At 42.6% G+C, this 14,346-nt stretch overlaps 1 protein-coding gene across 1 annotated transcript in view; it reads left to right on the forward strand.

Annotated features, from left to right (window-relative positions):
- Positions 1–1,133: 1,133 nt before the first annotated feature.
- The window catches only part of CTNND2 (catenin delta 2), a 925,778-nt gene continuing 912,565 nt past the window's right edge, over positions 1,134–14,346 (forward strand). The window contains exon 1 of the mRNA XM_042953082.1: positions 1,134–1,325. Coding sequence (XP_042809016.1) covers positions 1,289–1,325 — 37 coding nt within the window. The 5' untranslated portion in view covers positions 1,134–1,288. The remainder of the gene's footprint in view (positions 1,326–14,346) is intronic.

A 14,346-nucleotide genomic window follows, 5' to 3' on the forward strand; every position in this document is an offset into this window, starting at 1 on the left:
AAGGTGCCGAGGTGTGGAAGTAGGAAGGCACAAGAGGGGGCTCAAGAGGAGGCGAACTCGTCATCGCGGTCTATTCAAGTTCCAGACTGGACAAAGGTCTTTCTCGCAGTTAAGTTCACATACGTTCCAGATTCAAAACCAGAGGGATTCTGTTGAGAAGAAAGTCTCTCCCATGTGCGGAAAACATGTTTTAATCTAAGTGCCGGGGGTGCCAAAAACAGGACTGGCGCTGTGGTGCGGCTCGCAGATGGATGTCCTGCGTTCTCTGCTCTAGAACAACAGGATTTCAGAACACCCACTTGCACCCAGTGGCTTGCACCTTCAGCCTGCCCCCTGCCCCCAAGGCGCACACCAGCTGCTCTAGACCCCCCTCCCGCCCCTGCCCCTTTGTTTGCAGGCCGGCATCTGCCCCGCCACAATAAACTGTCGGCTTCTTGCACGTGAACCAAGGAACCGGCCCAACCCGGGGTTCCAGGCCTTCCCGGGCCCCTTCCGGCTTTCGCCAGGTTGCGAACAGCCACCCGTCTCGAGGCCCGGCAGCGCGTTCGCCAAGGATGCTCGGCCCTCTCCCAACCCGCGGCCTCCTCCCCTCTCCCCTGCTGCTGCTGCTGCTGCTGCTGCTGCCGCGAAAACCAGGAGAAGTGGAATGCGCACGGCGAAGCGCCGCGCGGTCGCGGCGGCACTGGGCATGCTCGGCGCCCAGGGCAGGTTTGGGCGGCGGGGCGGACGCTTCCTCACTAGCCGGGCGCCCGAGCCGGCCGCCGAGGCATAGGTGGAGGCTGAGGCTGCCGCGCGCCGCGGGAGGAGCCTCGCCCTCGGCGGCGGCGGCGGCGGCGGCGGCGGCGGCACAGGTGGCGCGGGCCGCGCGCGGGGCGCAGCACGGGAGCGCTCGGCGCCGGGCGCCGCGGCGGCCCCAGGCTCGCGCCCGCGGCGGCAGCCGGCCGAGCGGAGCGCCGGGCGCGGCGGCGGCGGCGCCCGGAGCCCCGAGGAGCCTGGAGGAGCCCGGAGCCCGCGCAGCCCGCGCAGCCCGCGGAGCCGGGCAGGGGGCGCTGCGCTCGCCGCGCTCGGAGGGGCCGCCCGGCCGGGCGCCGCGCACTCGCGTCGGGAGCCGCCTCTCCCCCGCGGCGCTCGCCCCTGCTCCCCGCCAGCCTCGCCTGTCCCGCGGCCGCGCTCAGACAACAAAAGCGGAAGATGCTGCACTTGGGCAAGGTCAGGACCTTGCCCTGAAGCCGGGCGGCGGCGCGCACGCCTTTTCCCGGACTGAGGAGCTGTCGCTGGTGGCGGGTGCATGTTCTCCAGGAAGCAGTCGGGCGCCGCGCCGTTCGGTGAGTTGCTTTCGCTGGGCTGCCGGGGCCAGGCGCATCCTCCTCCTGGGCGCCGTCCTCCTCCTCAACAACCACCTCCTCCTCCTCCTCCTCCTCCTCCTCCTCCTCCTCCTCCTCCTCCTCCTCCTCCTCCTCGCCGCCGGTGGGGGGTTGGTCCTCTGCTCCCGGCCGGCTGGCGGCGGCGACTGCTGCGCGGTCCTGCCAGCCGGGGGAGGACCACGATCGCGCCCGGTCCCCTCTCGGAAGACGGCTCTGCCTGGAATGGGGACCAGGGTTAGTGCCTTTCTCGGAGCGGTTAGCAAGTGGCTTCTTGCGTGCTCCCCCTCCCTGCCGCCCCTCTCCCCCGGAGGAGGCGTATATAGGGCAACATCAACAATACTGCTCCCCGCCACCCTCAAGAACATACCCGTTGCCTTCATGACGTCCCTAATATACGGAGAAGACGGGGTGGGGGTGGGGAGGACTTCCCTCTAGTCTTTTGCCCTTATGTTCAATGTCATTACGATGTTTGGCTAGAACAAAATGGAAATACTTAGTCATATGCGTCCATGGCCGTTTCTTCAGTCTCCCGCTGCTTGCCAGACCCAGAGCCCCTTTGGTCTATATTTAGCGGTTTCAGAGGAAGCCTTTTCAGCTCGATTCACAGGTTTCGGGGGCTTCTGCGTCCTGACAATAGATAGCGAGGCTCTGGAAAGCGCCGCCTGAAACCCAGGTTTGGAACGCTGTGCATGTGTGTGGGGAGACTGCGATGCGATATTTGGGGGATCGGTAATTAATGGCTGAAAAGCAACGCTGCTTTTCTTTTCGCCGACCTTCCTCTTATTCTGGTGTGTAATGTGTTCTCACCGATTGCTGCTCAGCTGGTTCGAGCCACTACGTTCAGAATTAAGTCACCGGAGAGGTGGTGCAGCCTCCCCGGTCGTGTGGTAGGAAAGCAGTCTTGGGGATTTTTGGGGTGTGTGTGTGTGTGTGTGTGTGAGATTCCAACAAAGGACAGCTACTTCCCAGATGCCTAAAGTTGTGTTTCCTTGTACGTGCAGGGGTAGGGAAGGGTGTGGAAATAAAGAAAAAGAAGGGCAGGTTGTGGTTCCAAGATGTTTTGTTCCCCTTGTGTGCTTGGGTTGAACTGATCTGATTTGCTTTGGCCCTGAAAGGTGTTGTTAACATGCATGCCTAATGTTACCGAGCAAATGTGTTGGTTTAGAAAAGGGATAGGGTACAAGCAGACTGTCGGGCCTGACATGCATAGATTTTCACTTTTCGGAACTATGTGACCAGTGTTTAAGATGCTTGCAATTTTCTGCAACGACTTCCATGAAAATAGGGAGGTGGTCCAACTACCCAAGAGTTCTCTCATTGTGCATCTTTCCATCAGTAGCGCAGGGTCCGGTGGTAGTCCTGTTCAGCTCTTTGCAGTTAGTAATTCACCTACAGGATTAAAAGGCTTTCAAGCCGCAGCACTTCTAAAATCCCATGGAGAAGTGTTTGATATGACTCATGTAGAATTACAAGGATGAACCTGTGCATGATTTTGGGGGCTCGTTCTGTGAGAAGCATGACACATAGGGGTGGGCATCCTCAGATGAGGACTGGGTGCTTTACACTGCCCTAAATTCTCTTTGCCACATGCAGAATCCATGTTTAATGCTTTTGGGGGAAAGGTTAAGTGGCATCCTTCCTGCTCTGTGGGCCACAGGATCTCAGGACTTGAATGAAGATGCTTGTATCGGGAGTTAGACGGTGAAATTTGGGAGGCCTGTAATTATACAGCTAGGAGGTGTCAGCGTTGTAGGAAGCCCTCTACGGCTTGAGTTAACTGAACGGTGTGATTAGCTTTACCTGTATCCTGTTAGTTTCACCTTCTACATGTTTAGAAAACTTTCCAAAAGCACTTTGAACACACCATTGTGTTCGTTGCATTGTTTTAATACAAGATTTCTTTCAAGAAGAAGCAGAAAGTGAGGGAGACAGATTTTTTTTTTTTTTGTTTCCTTTGGAGTCTGCTGTTCAGTTTTAAACGTGATTCTTAAAGGACTAGTGGATACTGTTCTGTGCTTATGTGTGTACGCAGACAGGTGCCGGTGAGCAGGAGTAAAACTACGTGTGTTGTATGTGTGAGTTTCATGTTATATTGTAGATTGAAAACGATAGTACCTGATTGAATGGCAATTGTAGTACGTACATGAGGTTGTTGCTCTAATAAAATTGTCATAGTCTTGTGGAAAGGAGTTATTTAATTTCTCGAATGTTTGTGTAGTTGTACAACCTAATCATTATAGATGTCACTAATGTTTTCATTGTTTGTAATAAAAGTCATGCACTGTCGAATTACAATATTTCCATCAACTTCACATCTTTCACAGTAGAACACAAGCCAAGTCTTTCTCCCAGTGAAATGGTTCATTGGCGAGAAAATGAATTTCAAATGAAATTAGTTGGAAAATGCAATTTATAGTTTGTTAAATAATTTCTGAGGATAATATCACTTTCATAATGACCTTTAAAATTAAAAATGAAGATATCATATTCTCAAATATAACATTACTTTTGACATATAATTGAGAATGCAGTGCTCTCCTGAAAATATTGTAGAACGTGCTCCTTTCCACGGTGCTTTATCAGAATTCTCTTTTATACAGTACGCGTTTATGTAGTACCGTTGGAGAGTTCTCTAGAGGAATTTCATCAGGCTTTCCTTATGTAAGAAAACAGCAAAACTGCATTTAAGCTAATTTATTGTAATTTGCTTGTCCATAAAGTCAGGTGTGCTTGGTATGGACTAGTGTATCTGGTTAACAAGACAATTGAACCAAAATTAGAACTGTTGCGTTTTGGACATCCAAAAATGTTTTTCTTCCTTCTTTTTCTCATGACTGTCCACAGAAGATTTGAACATCCATTTAGGATTGTTTCTCTATGTGAACATTATTTTTACTTCTGTAATGGGGAATGGGTGCTGTGAGTATTACTCTTCCTGAAAGTTTCTGTTTAATAAAGATTGTTATTTTTGAAAGATGCCATATAGTTGAGAGTATTTAAACCGGAACATCACATTCAGGGAATGAATTACCTCTGAATTGCCATTCAGGGCACGAAATACCAAGAGAAGTCAGGCATATATTCTTAAATCCAGTAGTTCCGTTGAAGGCGTGGTACCGTGGGTCCTGGTGGGCGGATTCACAAGTCAGAAGTACATTTTCAAGCCAGATTCTTCAGTTGGCTTCCATGATGGTTTTCATCATCCATATTCCAAAGGTGTTCTCAGTACTCTGAAGGCTCTGTGAGAGGTGTTATGTGGGTGTGGGTGAAAAGTTAATTTGAGGGGGAGCAGTTCACGATATTTGTTGCTGGCTTCTGATTTTTTTTTTGTATTAATGTAAAATATTAAACATGTCATAAGTAAATCATTTCTATCACATTGTCTGCCAGTCTAGCCTACTGATTAATACACTGCCTGGTTGGGTTTAATGAATCTAATTATCTTCACAAACAGTACCTCTAACAGAGGAAACTCACAGAAATATTTGATCGTACTGTGCTTTTAGTCCATTAAAAATGTTAAAACTCATAGCAAAAATGTGTAGTTTTGACACTTCTCGTTGTTTGTCTTTTGGTCACGTAGCTGTTAAGTATGCTCTCAAGCTCTTTATCATGGTAATTGATTTGTAAGAAATGTCTTAGCTATATTAGGATATTGAAGCTATACTCTATATCAATTAGTTTTTGACAAATTGGAAATAATGACTAAATAAATGAAATAGTACTTCCTGGAAGCTTTCCATCTTAGACACATATTCACATGTGTCCCTTGGTGAGATTCCTCAAAAGTTATCTGTAAACTGAATTACATCTATTGAAACTTCTTATTCCCTTAATTGTCATTTCATATCAGAAATACATTTCTAGAGGAAAAAGTTGGGCTCTGACCTACAATGAATATTGTGTGTGTGTGTGTGTGTGTTTTATATATTGTATGTATATATTATATATAAAATACATGTGTAAAATAATGAAATATATTTATGTTATAGTGTAATGAATGCTATTTGGGATTCTGTTTTGTGCGGGTGCAGAGATGTGGAGAGAGTGTTGGCTTTGGGTGCGTCCCAGTCTGTCTCTTCTCAGCTGTGTCCTTGGCCATTTATGTGATACTCAGACTTTAGCTCAGTTTTTTTCCACTGTAAAATGGGCACAACAGGACAGAATATCTGAAAAGATTGATTTCAGGATCAAGTAAGTAAGAGCACAGGTGGCTTAGACATTATGAGCATTTGCATAAACATATGAGATATATATCTGCATATTAAGGTGGATAGTTGTGCTTCATTTATGTATTATTAAATATGTCCTATAGGCTACCACCCTCTCTAACAAAAGTGTTCAATGGATATATTCTCTCCCTACTCTTATTGTAATATTACTTTATTATGTAGCTTGGCATATAAAGTATATCAAGTTTTCTAGTCTACAGCATACCAGTCCTTTGAGTATTAAAATATATATTAGTTAAGCTAAAAGAGAAGTAAATTGTATCTACCAGCACTATTATTAATAAAAAATATTCTAATCAGAGTCAGAAATTATAAAACTTTGATACTCTCTATTAATGTTTATATTATTCACCTGATTAAGATCAAATTTTCTACAACGATTCACATTATACAAAGAATATCATAGACAGTTTAGGAAATACAACCTCACTTTCTGTGAAGTCAGATACTAAACACATGCTCTGTTTGGAACCACAGGGCATGAATCCCATAATAATGTCATTGTAACAAAGATAAAGAAACATTAAACAGCTAAACTTATTATGTAAATAAAAGACTCACTCACCCCCACCTCCTCATTCAAAGCAAGTTTTTTTTTTGAAGTTTATTTATTTATTTTGAGGGAGAGAGAGAGAGCGAGAGCGAGCATGCATGAGTGGGGGAGTGGGGCAGAGGGAGAGAGAGAATCCCAAGTAGCTTCCAAGTTTGGCACTGAGCCCTATTTGGGGCTCAATCTCATGACCATCAGATCACAACCTGAGCAGAAATTAAGAGTCAGTTGCTCAACCCACTGAACCACCCAGGCACCACTAAAATCAAATTTTTGAAAGTAAAATGTGTGTTGTGGTATCTTTTTGACACTAAAGGATAATTTTCACTTGCCATCTAATTCAGTAACTTTAGTAAAGTGTCCTACTCCTTTGGGTTTGGTTATAGGAGCTCCTGCAAGGGAGAACTGTGATCTTTAGCAACCTAATTTTACCATACTAAAGCTTGGATGTATCTTAGGATTTGTTACAGAATGTGACCTGTTTAACAGGAGACTAATTTATCTGAAGTCAGAAAAACATTTTGACAATAAATATAGTTATTTATATTCAAATTTATGTGTTGTTGTGGGAACTGCCAATTATGTTACCAGAGTAAAATACACGTTATAATAACAGACCTTTCTGGTTTTTGGCTCAAAGTGAGTGGTAAGCCAATTATGTTTGGTTAAATAGATTTAAGTGTCAAGATGTCTACAAATTTCGCATGATACAGAATGTACTATTAAAGGGTATATTTAATTTGTAGCATTAGATGATGAAGAAGAGATAGAATTTAATTCCACCGTGGAAATTATCTAATACATTTATCCCGCATAGGTAAGGGCTAGAGTTTTCTCATTTAAGAACATTTTGTGTGTGTGTAATAGATGTGATTATCACTACTGTCATTAGAAAGTTGATCCAATAGGTGTATATTAAGAAAAATGCATTTTGTATGCACGTTTTATTTAGTTTATTCTTTGGGTTTTTGCGGTTTTAAGTAATCTTACAATGTTTATTTTAATCTTTTTTCATTTAAATGTTCAACATCACAAATCACAAAAAGCTATACATTTACCTTAAATTATAACACGTGCCAAAATGTGGATTGTTGGGGGTCTTTAAGAAACCCAATAAATATCATCCCAGCACCCTTATAGTTTCTGAAAAAGTCGATATTTTGAAAGAAAAAGAAGTAAAGGAGTAGCCACCGTGGACTAAATAATCAGGTTTGATTAGAGGTAGTTTGATGTGATGCCAGATGACATCCCAGGGCCTTGGCCTTCTCCCCTCCTCCCTTCCCACAGGGACGGAGCTGTCTCTGAGCCCTGGAGCGTAGCCTTGACTCTCTGCAGGCAGGGGGTTCTTTAGAGGAAGAAGGAGGGAACTAGCCAAGCTGCTTCCTTTATTTTTCAGAAACAGAGGAAGTGAAGGTATGGAGAGAGGCCATAGTGTCACATGAATTAAGTTCCCTTTACCTGGAAGGAAATATCAGAAGTAGGAAAGAAGTGTTCCTCATTGACATGCTTTATAAAGAATTCTGGTTGTAGAATTCTGGATATAATAGCTTCCACAGTATTTTGCTTAGAAGTTGAGCTCTTTAAATATTTTATGGTATTTTGACACTATATCAGGAATTATCTAATGCCCTGGCTGATTTATAGAGAGTATGGTCCATGAAATTCAGCTGATTTATGTATTGCCAACTTTAAAATAACTCATTCTCAGTGTTTCTTCCCTACTCTCCACGTTAGACTTTGACTGCCAATACTTGGGTGGCCTTGTAAGTGGTGAGAATTGGGCATAAAAGGGACAGTGTCAAAATGTGACTTCCCAAACCATATATAAATGATGATCCATGCCAGCTGTTATCGACAGCACTTTCTACCTCAGTGTAGATAATTAGAATTTGGCTGGCATTTAATGTTTTAACTTTTAATAGAAGCAATAATGGACACCGTCAAGAAGAAAAAAGTGAATTTCTAAGGAAATGTGATGTTTTATTTGACTCCGAGCATGACTACTCAACCTTAAGAAAGCTCACTTCTTAAAATAAATTTTATTCTTCTCTCTCAAATAGTTTGTTTGGACTTTCAAACATTAGAGTAACCTAGCAGTCATTACCTTCAGCAATGCAATAATTTAATTCTCAGAAGAATAACTTCTTTGGCAGCAATCCAAGTCTCCCAAATACAAAAAAGCCAAGATTCAGTCTCTTGTCTCTAACACGGTCCTCACTGGTGGCTCTGGTGTTTGTTTGTTTGTTTGTTTGTTTGTTTGTTTTTTTGGGTTACTAGATAAGGAGGTGGGACGAAGATTTCCAGAAAGGCAGAAAGGTGAAATGGGCATCATCTGAAAAGTCTCAGAGACAGTAGAAATCATGTCATATGTACCCAGGTCATAGAAGGTGATGCAAGAAGCCTGGTGCTTGTAGTGTGTGGGTCAGACTGTTTGGCTTGAATTGGGTTGGAGAAAAGTAATAATGTTAAATCCACTGTAGATGCATAAATATATTATGGCACCTCTACCCAAAGGAACATTATACAGTTGAGAGTTATCTCTTCTAAGACAGCGGGGAGTGTCCATGACATTGAAGGTTAAGAAGAAGGTTAAGGTTAAGAAGCAAAGCAGAAACCTATATTGAATATGATACCCAGCACACATACCCATATACACACCCATACAAACACAAGAACATCGTGTTTATGACAGGTTTCAAGAGCTTTGTTCATTGTATATTGTCTTTCCACCAAATATATAATAGTTTATTATGTATTACATCATTACACAGAACAAAAGTATGCCTTTAAATTTGAAAAGGATATTGTATTTTTGCTTTGGGATAAATTTCGTTAATTAGCTGAATGCCTGACTGAAATTAACAAGGCGCATCCTTCATTCAGTGTATATTACATATATTCTGTTCAGTTCTACACCTACATTTTCTGCTTTTAAAGTTAAGAGATGTTTTGAGTAGGTTTAGCAAGTTGGTGTCTTCTTGAGAGCTGTGCAGTGTATTAGTGAAATATTTTCTGTTTTTCGAATAATGTTTTATTATTTTTTTCTGTTTTCAAAAGTAATGTGGATTAATTAAAAATTTGAAAATATGGTAGTGATGAAACAAAGCTAAAGTTCATGCATATATCTCAAGCTACAGAAATGACTATTTTTAGCAGAATGCAAATCCATGTACATTTTTAAATTTAGAAGATCCCTCATATTCTGTTTTGTTACTTTTTAACACATAAAGCTGCTTTTTTTCATATGATTTGTATTCATTTTTAGTGTCTGTTTTCCATACCTTTATGTAACATCATTTACTTAAATAACTTCCTATTTTTGGAGATTGATGGCATTTTTGTTTTTTGGTGGTTTGTGTAATGCTGTGATTAAAGCTACATAGTTTTCATCAGGCTATTTTCTGTAGATTACTTCCTAGAACTGGATGTTTTCAAGGCTGTTGATAGATGTTGTCAATTTGTCCTCCAGAAAGGTTATATAATTTACATTTCCTTCAGCGAGGCAGGAGTGTGCCAATTTCTCCATGATTTCAACAACTGGGTATTTTAATTAAAAAAAAAACAAAAACGAAAACAAATTCCAATTAGGAGGAAAATTGTGTTTTTCCTGTGATTTAATTTGCCTCTCTGTGACTATGGCTGAGGTTAAATATTACATAAGTTGATGACGCCGTCCTAATTCTTTTGTAAATTGTCTTTTTATATGTTTTGCGCATTTCTGAGTTGGTTTATCTGTCTCATTTCTCATTGTTTTATATTATTTGTCTATAATAGTTATATTACCTTTGCCAGGTTTTATCAATTTATTAACCATTTTATTCTTATTTTTAAAGCATAATTCTAAAGCTTGTAGTTAAATGTATTCCTTTTTCCTGGGGGGAGGGAGTCCCTCTTTAAGGGAGCATTCTACCTTCCCTGATTTTGTTTGTCCCAGTAGTAAATATGGTAATGGAGCAGATGGTGGAGGGAGTATTTAATAGTTGTATTCTGACTTGACTGAGTTCATATCTCAACTGTTCCATTTTTCTATTAGCAAGTGGTAAGTTACTACTGAGTGCCACTGTTGATAGAGGGCAGGTAACTCCTGTGTCTTCAGGCTGTTGTGAAGGCAGATTAAGAGACTATGGACCTCACATACATAGCAGAGAGGCTAGTATATTTGTGAATCTCAAACACCTTAGTTATTTCTACTCTTCCTTTTTTTATTAAAATTTTTTTAAAGCTGATTTGTTTATTTTGAGAGAGAGAGAGCGAGCATGAGCAGGGTAGGGGCAGAGAGAGAATCCCAAGCAGGCTCCCCATCGTCAGTGCAGAGCCTGATGCGGGGCTCGAACTCATGAACTGGGAGATCATGACCTGAGCTGAAATCAAGAGTCGAATGCTTCACTGACTGAGCCACGCAGGCGCCCCTCAACTGTTAAATAATAAAGATGACACATCTTTTTCTCTAATTCTGCCTTTTGCTTGCTCCACAGGAAGCATAATTAGGCACCTGCACAGGCTTAGGGACCTGTGTATGACGGGCCAGGTGTTTGCCACGGTCTGGGGCTCACAGGTGGAAGGTCTGTGTGTGTGCTCTTGTCATCCCCACTGTGGCCTCACTGAAATAGTGTTTCACGTTCTTCCGGAAGAGTAAGGGTGACATTCTTAGGCAAATATATGATTTTCTATTTCACAGATAATATAGATCCATATGTATATTTCCCTATCAAATCATATGTGTACCCTTTAGTACATGCACCTTTCTCTCTGGTCACATAGGACCTTGCTTCTTTCCACCCCCACTGCACACCGGTAATCTGTCTTTTTATCATTGATTCTCAAATCTTCGGATAATAATTGGCACATAGTAAACACTATGTGTTAATCATTGTGGGCTCTACATACATTTGTTTTCATTGTCAAAACTGGTTCATCAACTAGGGTCTGTTTGGTTTCTTTCAGTGAATTTTGGGCACTGGAATTCTGGAGGGAACGCTGAATTAGGATTCTGAGTTTGGGATCCAAATCATGAAATCATTTTTGTTCTGTCTTCTGACCTTGCATCTGAGACTATTTTGTCATTCGCTTATCAGGGTCAACACTTACAGTATTTTTGTGAATGTGATATTATAATAAATGTGAAAATGCTTTGGGAAATGCTATCATAATAAGCATTTAAGTATAAAATACATTCCCTGAAATTGTTGATCTGCTTCAGGGTTTTTGATTTGTTTTGTTTTGTTTTGTTTTCTTGATGAATTGGACCGGACCAAAAGATTTTCTTGTCTGTAAAACTAAATCTCTGACCTCCATGATGAACATGGTTATGAAATGGTCAGTCCCCTAATAGTTGTCAAGATGCTGTGACATTCCAAGCTTAGGCCTCACTTAGAGGAAGAATTCTCCTTTATCCACCACTGGAAATAATTCCTGTTGTTTCTTTATAGCACTTCAAAAATTATGTCACACCAAATTGGCTCAAAAAAAAAGTTCTATTTTTTTTCTCTCTGCACAGATATGTCCTGCTGAAAAGAGGAGGAGTGAAAATGAAGCCCTATTGTTCCTCAGGGACTGAAGTCTGTAGAAATGTCCCCAGAATATTATTTTCTCTCCTGGTGGGCTGCTGAGTCTGGCGCCTGGAAGGCTTTATCAGGACAGTTTTAGAGGTGTGAACTGAAGCTGGCTTCCATCTTTCTTTTTTTTGAGCAGATTTCCTTAAATCCTTGGAACAAAATTTCAGAGGATTCTTATCACTCTAACTGTAGGTTGCCAATAGGAAGAAATCGTGTGTAAACTTATGAGAACAACAACAACAACAACGAAACTTTAATTTGTTCCCTGTTCTCAAAACTTGAAGGAAGTAAAGAAGGGAAGTTTATATCCCTTCAGTGAGTATGTTACTTAGTAGTAAAGGTTTAGGTACTCGAGGGGAGATGCTGGTCAATCATGGTTTTGCTTGTGCTTCTCGCAATTTCAGAGACGGTTCTATTTTTTGTTTTTGTTTTTGTTTTTGTTTTTAATTTAGCTTCGGGTAGGTTGTGTGATGAATTGTACAGTGATCCCGTACTTCTGGCTGTAGCAGTCGAGAGGTTCGTGGTGCGCTCTTAGCTTGTACATGTGAACCCCAGAAAGAAACAGGGTGTAAGAGGATATGGGACAAGGGGACAGCTCGGGGAACCTGACCCTTGGGAGATATCCCTCCTTCATCTGCAAATACAGACTGTGGAGACAGAAGACTATGTTCTGGTGGCTTCTGATAGAGGGGTGGAGGGTTAGTAACACGTGAGAAGAAGTATGGACTTTTTAAGAAGTGAGAGGGAGCAGGAAGCTTCAACTAGTTTTTGGTAACAGAATGTTTTTCGATGGGCTGGTCAGTTGTTTGTGGACTAATCCATTCAGTCAACACACCTGGCCAAGTATAAGGTTCGAAGAAGCGATCTGATATGTTATACTTATATGTTACGCAGAGTAGCAAGTGATATACGTACACGTTAAACAGAGCAGCAAATGACCTGCTGCTCCAGGGTCAGATAACCTGCCGCCCGCCCCCCCAGTGGTTTAGCCTATTTCTCTAGTTGAAAAGTGACTGTATCTCTATCCTCTTCAGACTTGGACTTCAAGCTGAGCATGCCATCCCCGAGCACACCTTATTTCCTGTCACTTCTCTGAAATCCTTCCCTGCCTTCTGAGTGCCAGGTCTGCGAAAACGCGTTATATAATTGCTCCCAGGACTCGCGATCTTTCCGTATGAAGCATAAATGCTTTGCATTTGCACAGTGTAATAATCCGAGTTTTATGTGGCTTCCCGGCGGCTTGTCAAAGTACGCATTTTATACCAGTGGTTGTATTCTCTCCAGGCTGGCAAGTGGGAGAGCGGGGTGATAACCTGATACGGTGCTGTCTCAGCCGAACAGGGTGTGGGAGGAAATACAAGCAAAGTTACTCCTTTGGCTTGTGTGGCTTGTTCGTCCCGGCAAAGTGCTCCCCTGTGTTTCAACTTTTGAACGCGAGGCTGAGAATTTTGAATACAATGTAACAGATTTTTGAACCAGTAGTAGGTTTTGTCATTTTTGCTTATTCTCAGAAGCTGCTTGGGTGATATTACGTCTGAGTTTGAATATACATGCTGTTCCTTGCAGTCAGTTCTCATTGGAGCTAATTGAGATGTAATGGATTCAGGATTTGGTGGCCAGATGAGGTTTTTGTTTGTTTTTAGCTCTGACCCAAAGAAGCTGCTTTTGAACTTTGAGTTATTTTCAGTTTCTCTCACTGTCCTTTATGCTTACACAGAGGCATTGGGGGTCCTTGCTTTTTCTTCTTCTTACTTTTTCGAATGAATTGCTTTGTGGACTTTGAGGGATGATTCTGTTTCCTGTTTGTTGCACCTTATTAGTTTTCAATATGTATGCCCGTGACTTACATTAAGACGCTGCCTGTGTACCGTAGGAGTAATTTCAGATTTTCTGCTTCATAGTTTTCATGTAAGTAGAGCTTTGCTACCTGTGTGTTTGTTACTCATGCATCTTTGAAGACAGGTATCATTAGGCATTTGGGACGAGGTAGGGCTGCTTCCACATCCACTGTAAGGCACTGAGAAGGACAGTGAAGGCAGGTGGGTCGTCCTGGTGTATGCGTGTGGTGCCCAACGCTTTGCGGTGACTCTGGAGGCACGTGGAAATGTTTGCCATCGTGACATTCAGAAGCTAGGCTGCACGTGCATATTAGGCTAGAAAGTATAGATGCAGGGTGAGAGGTCAAGTGTTGTGATATGCAGATGTACGCGATTATAGAGAATACTGTGATGTCAGAATTTGTGAAGCTGGTGTGTGTGGCTCACCAGAAGAAGACGGTAGAACATTTTGACAGTGGGTCTGTAGGCAGCTCTGTAGCACTGAGTAGATGCTGGGTGGCATCAATATCACTAAACCCAAAGGTAGGGACACACCATGTTTCCCTCAGCTGCAGAAGTTCAGGAAAATGTCCAGGGGCTTGTCTTTTGTGGTGGTGGAAGGACTTCACTAAATGAAAACATTATACCAGATAGTCTTAGCTCAGGCTGCCATAACCAAATACTGTGGACTGGGGGGCGTCAACAACAGACATGTATTTCTCACAGCTCTGGAGGCTGGGGAGTCTGAGTTCGAGGTGCCTGCTGATTCGGTTCCTGGTGAGAGCTCTCTTCCTGGCTTGTAGATGACTGCCATCTTTCTGTGCCTTC

The sequence above is a fragment of the Panthera leo genome, chromosome A1 (genome assembly GCF_018350215.1).
Source record: "Panthera leo isolate Ple1 chromosome A1, P.leo_Ple1_pat1.1, whole genome shotgun sequence".
Lineage (NCBI taxonomy): Eukaryota > Metazoa > Chordata > Mammalia > Carnivora > Felidae > Panthera > Panthera leo.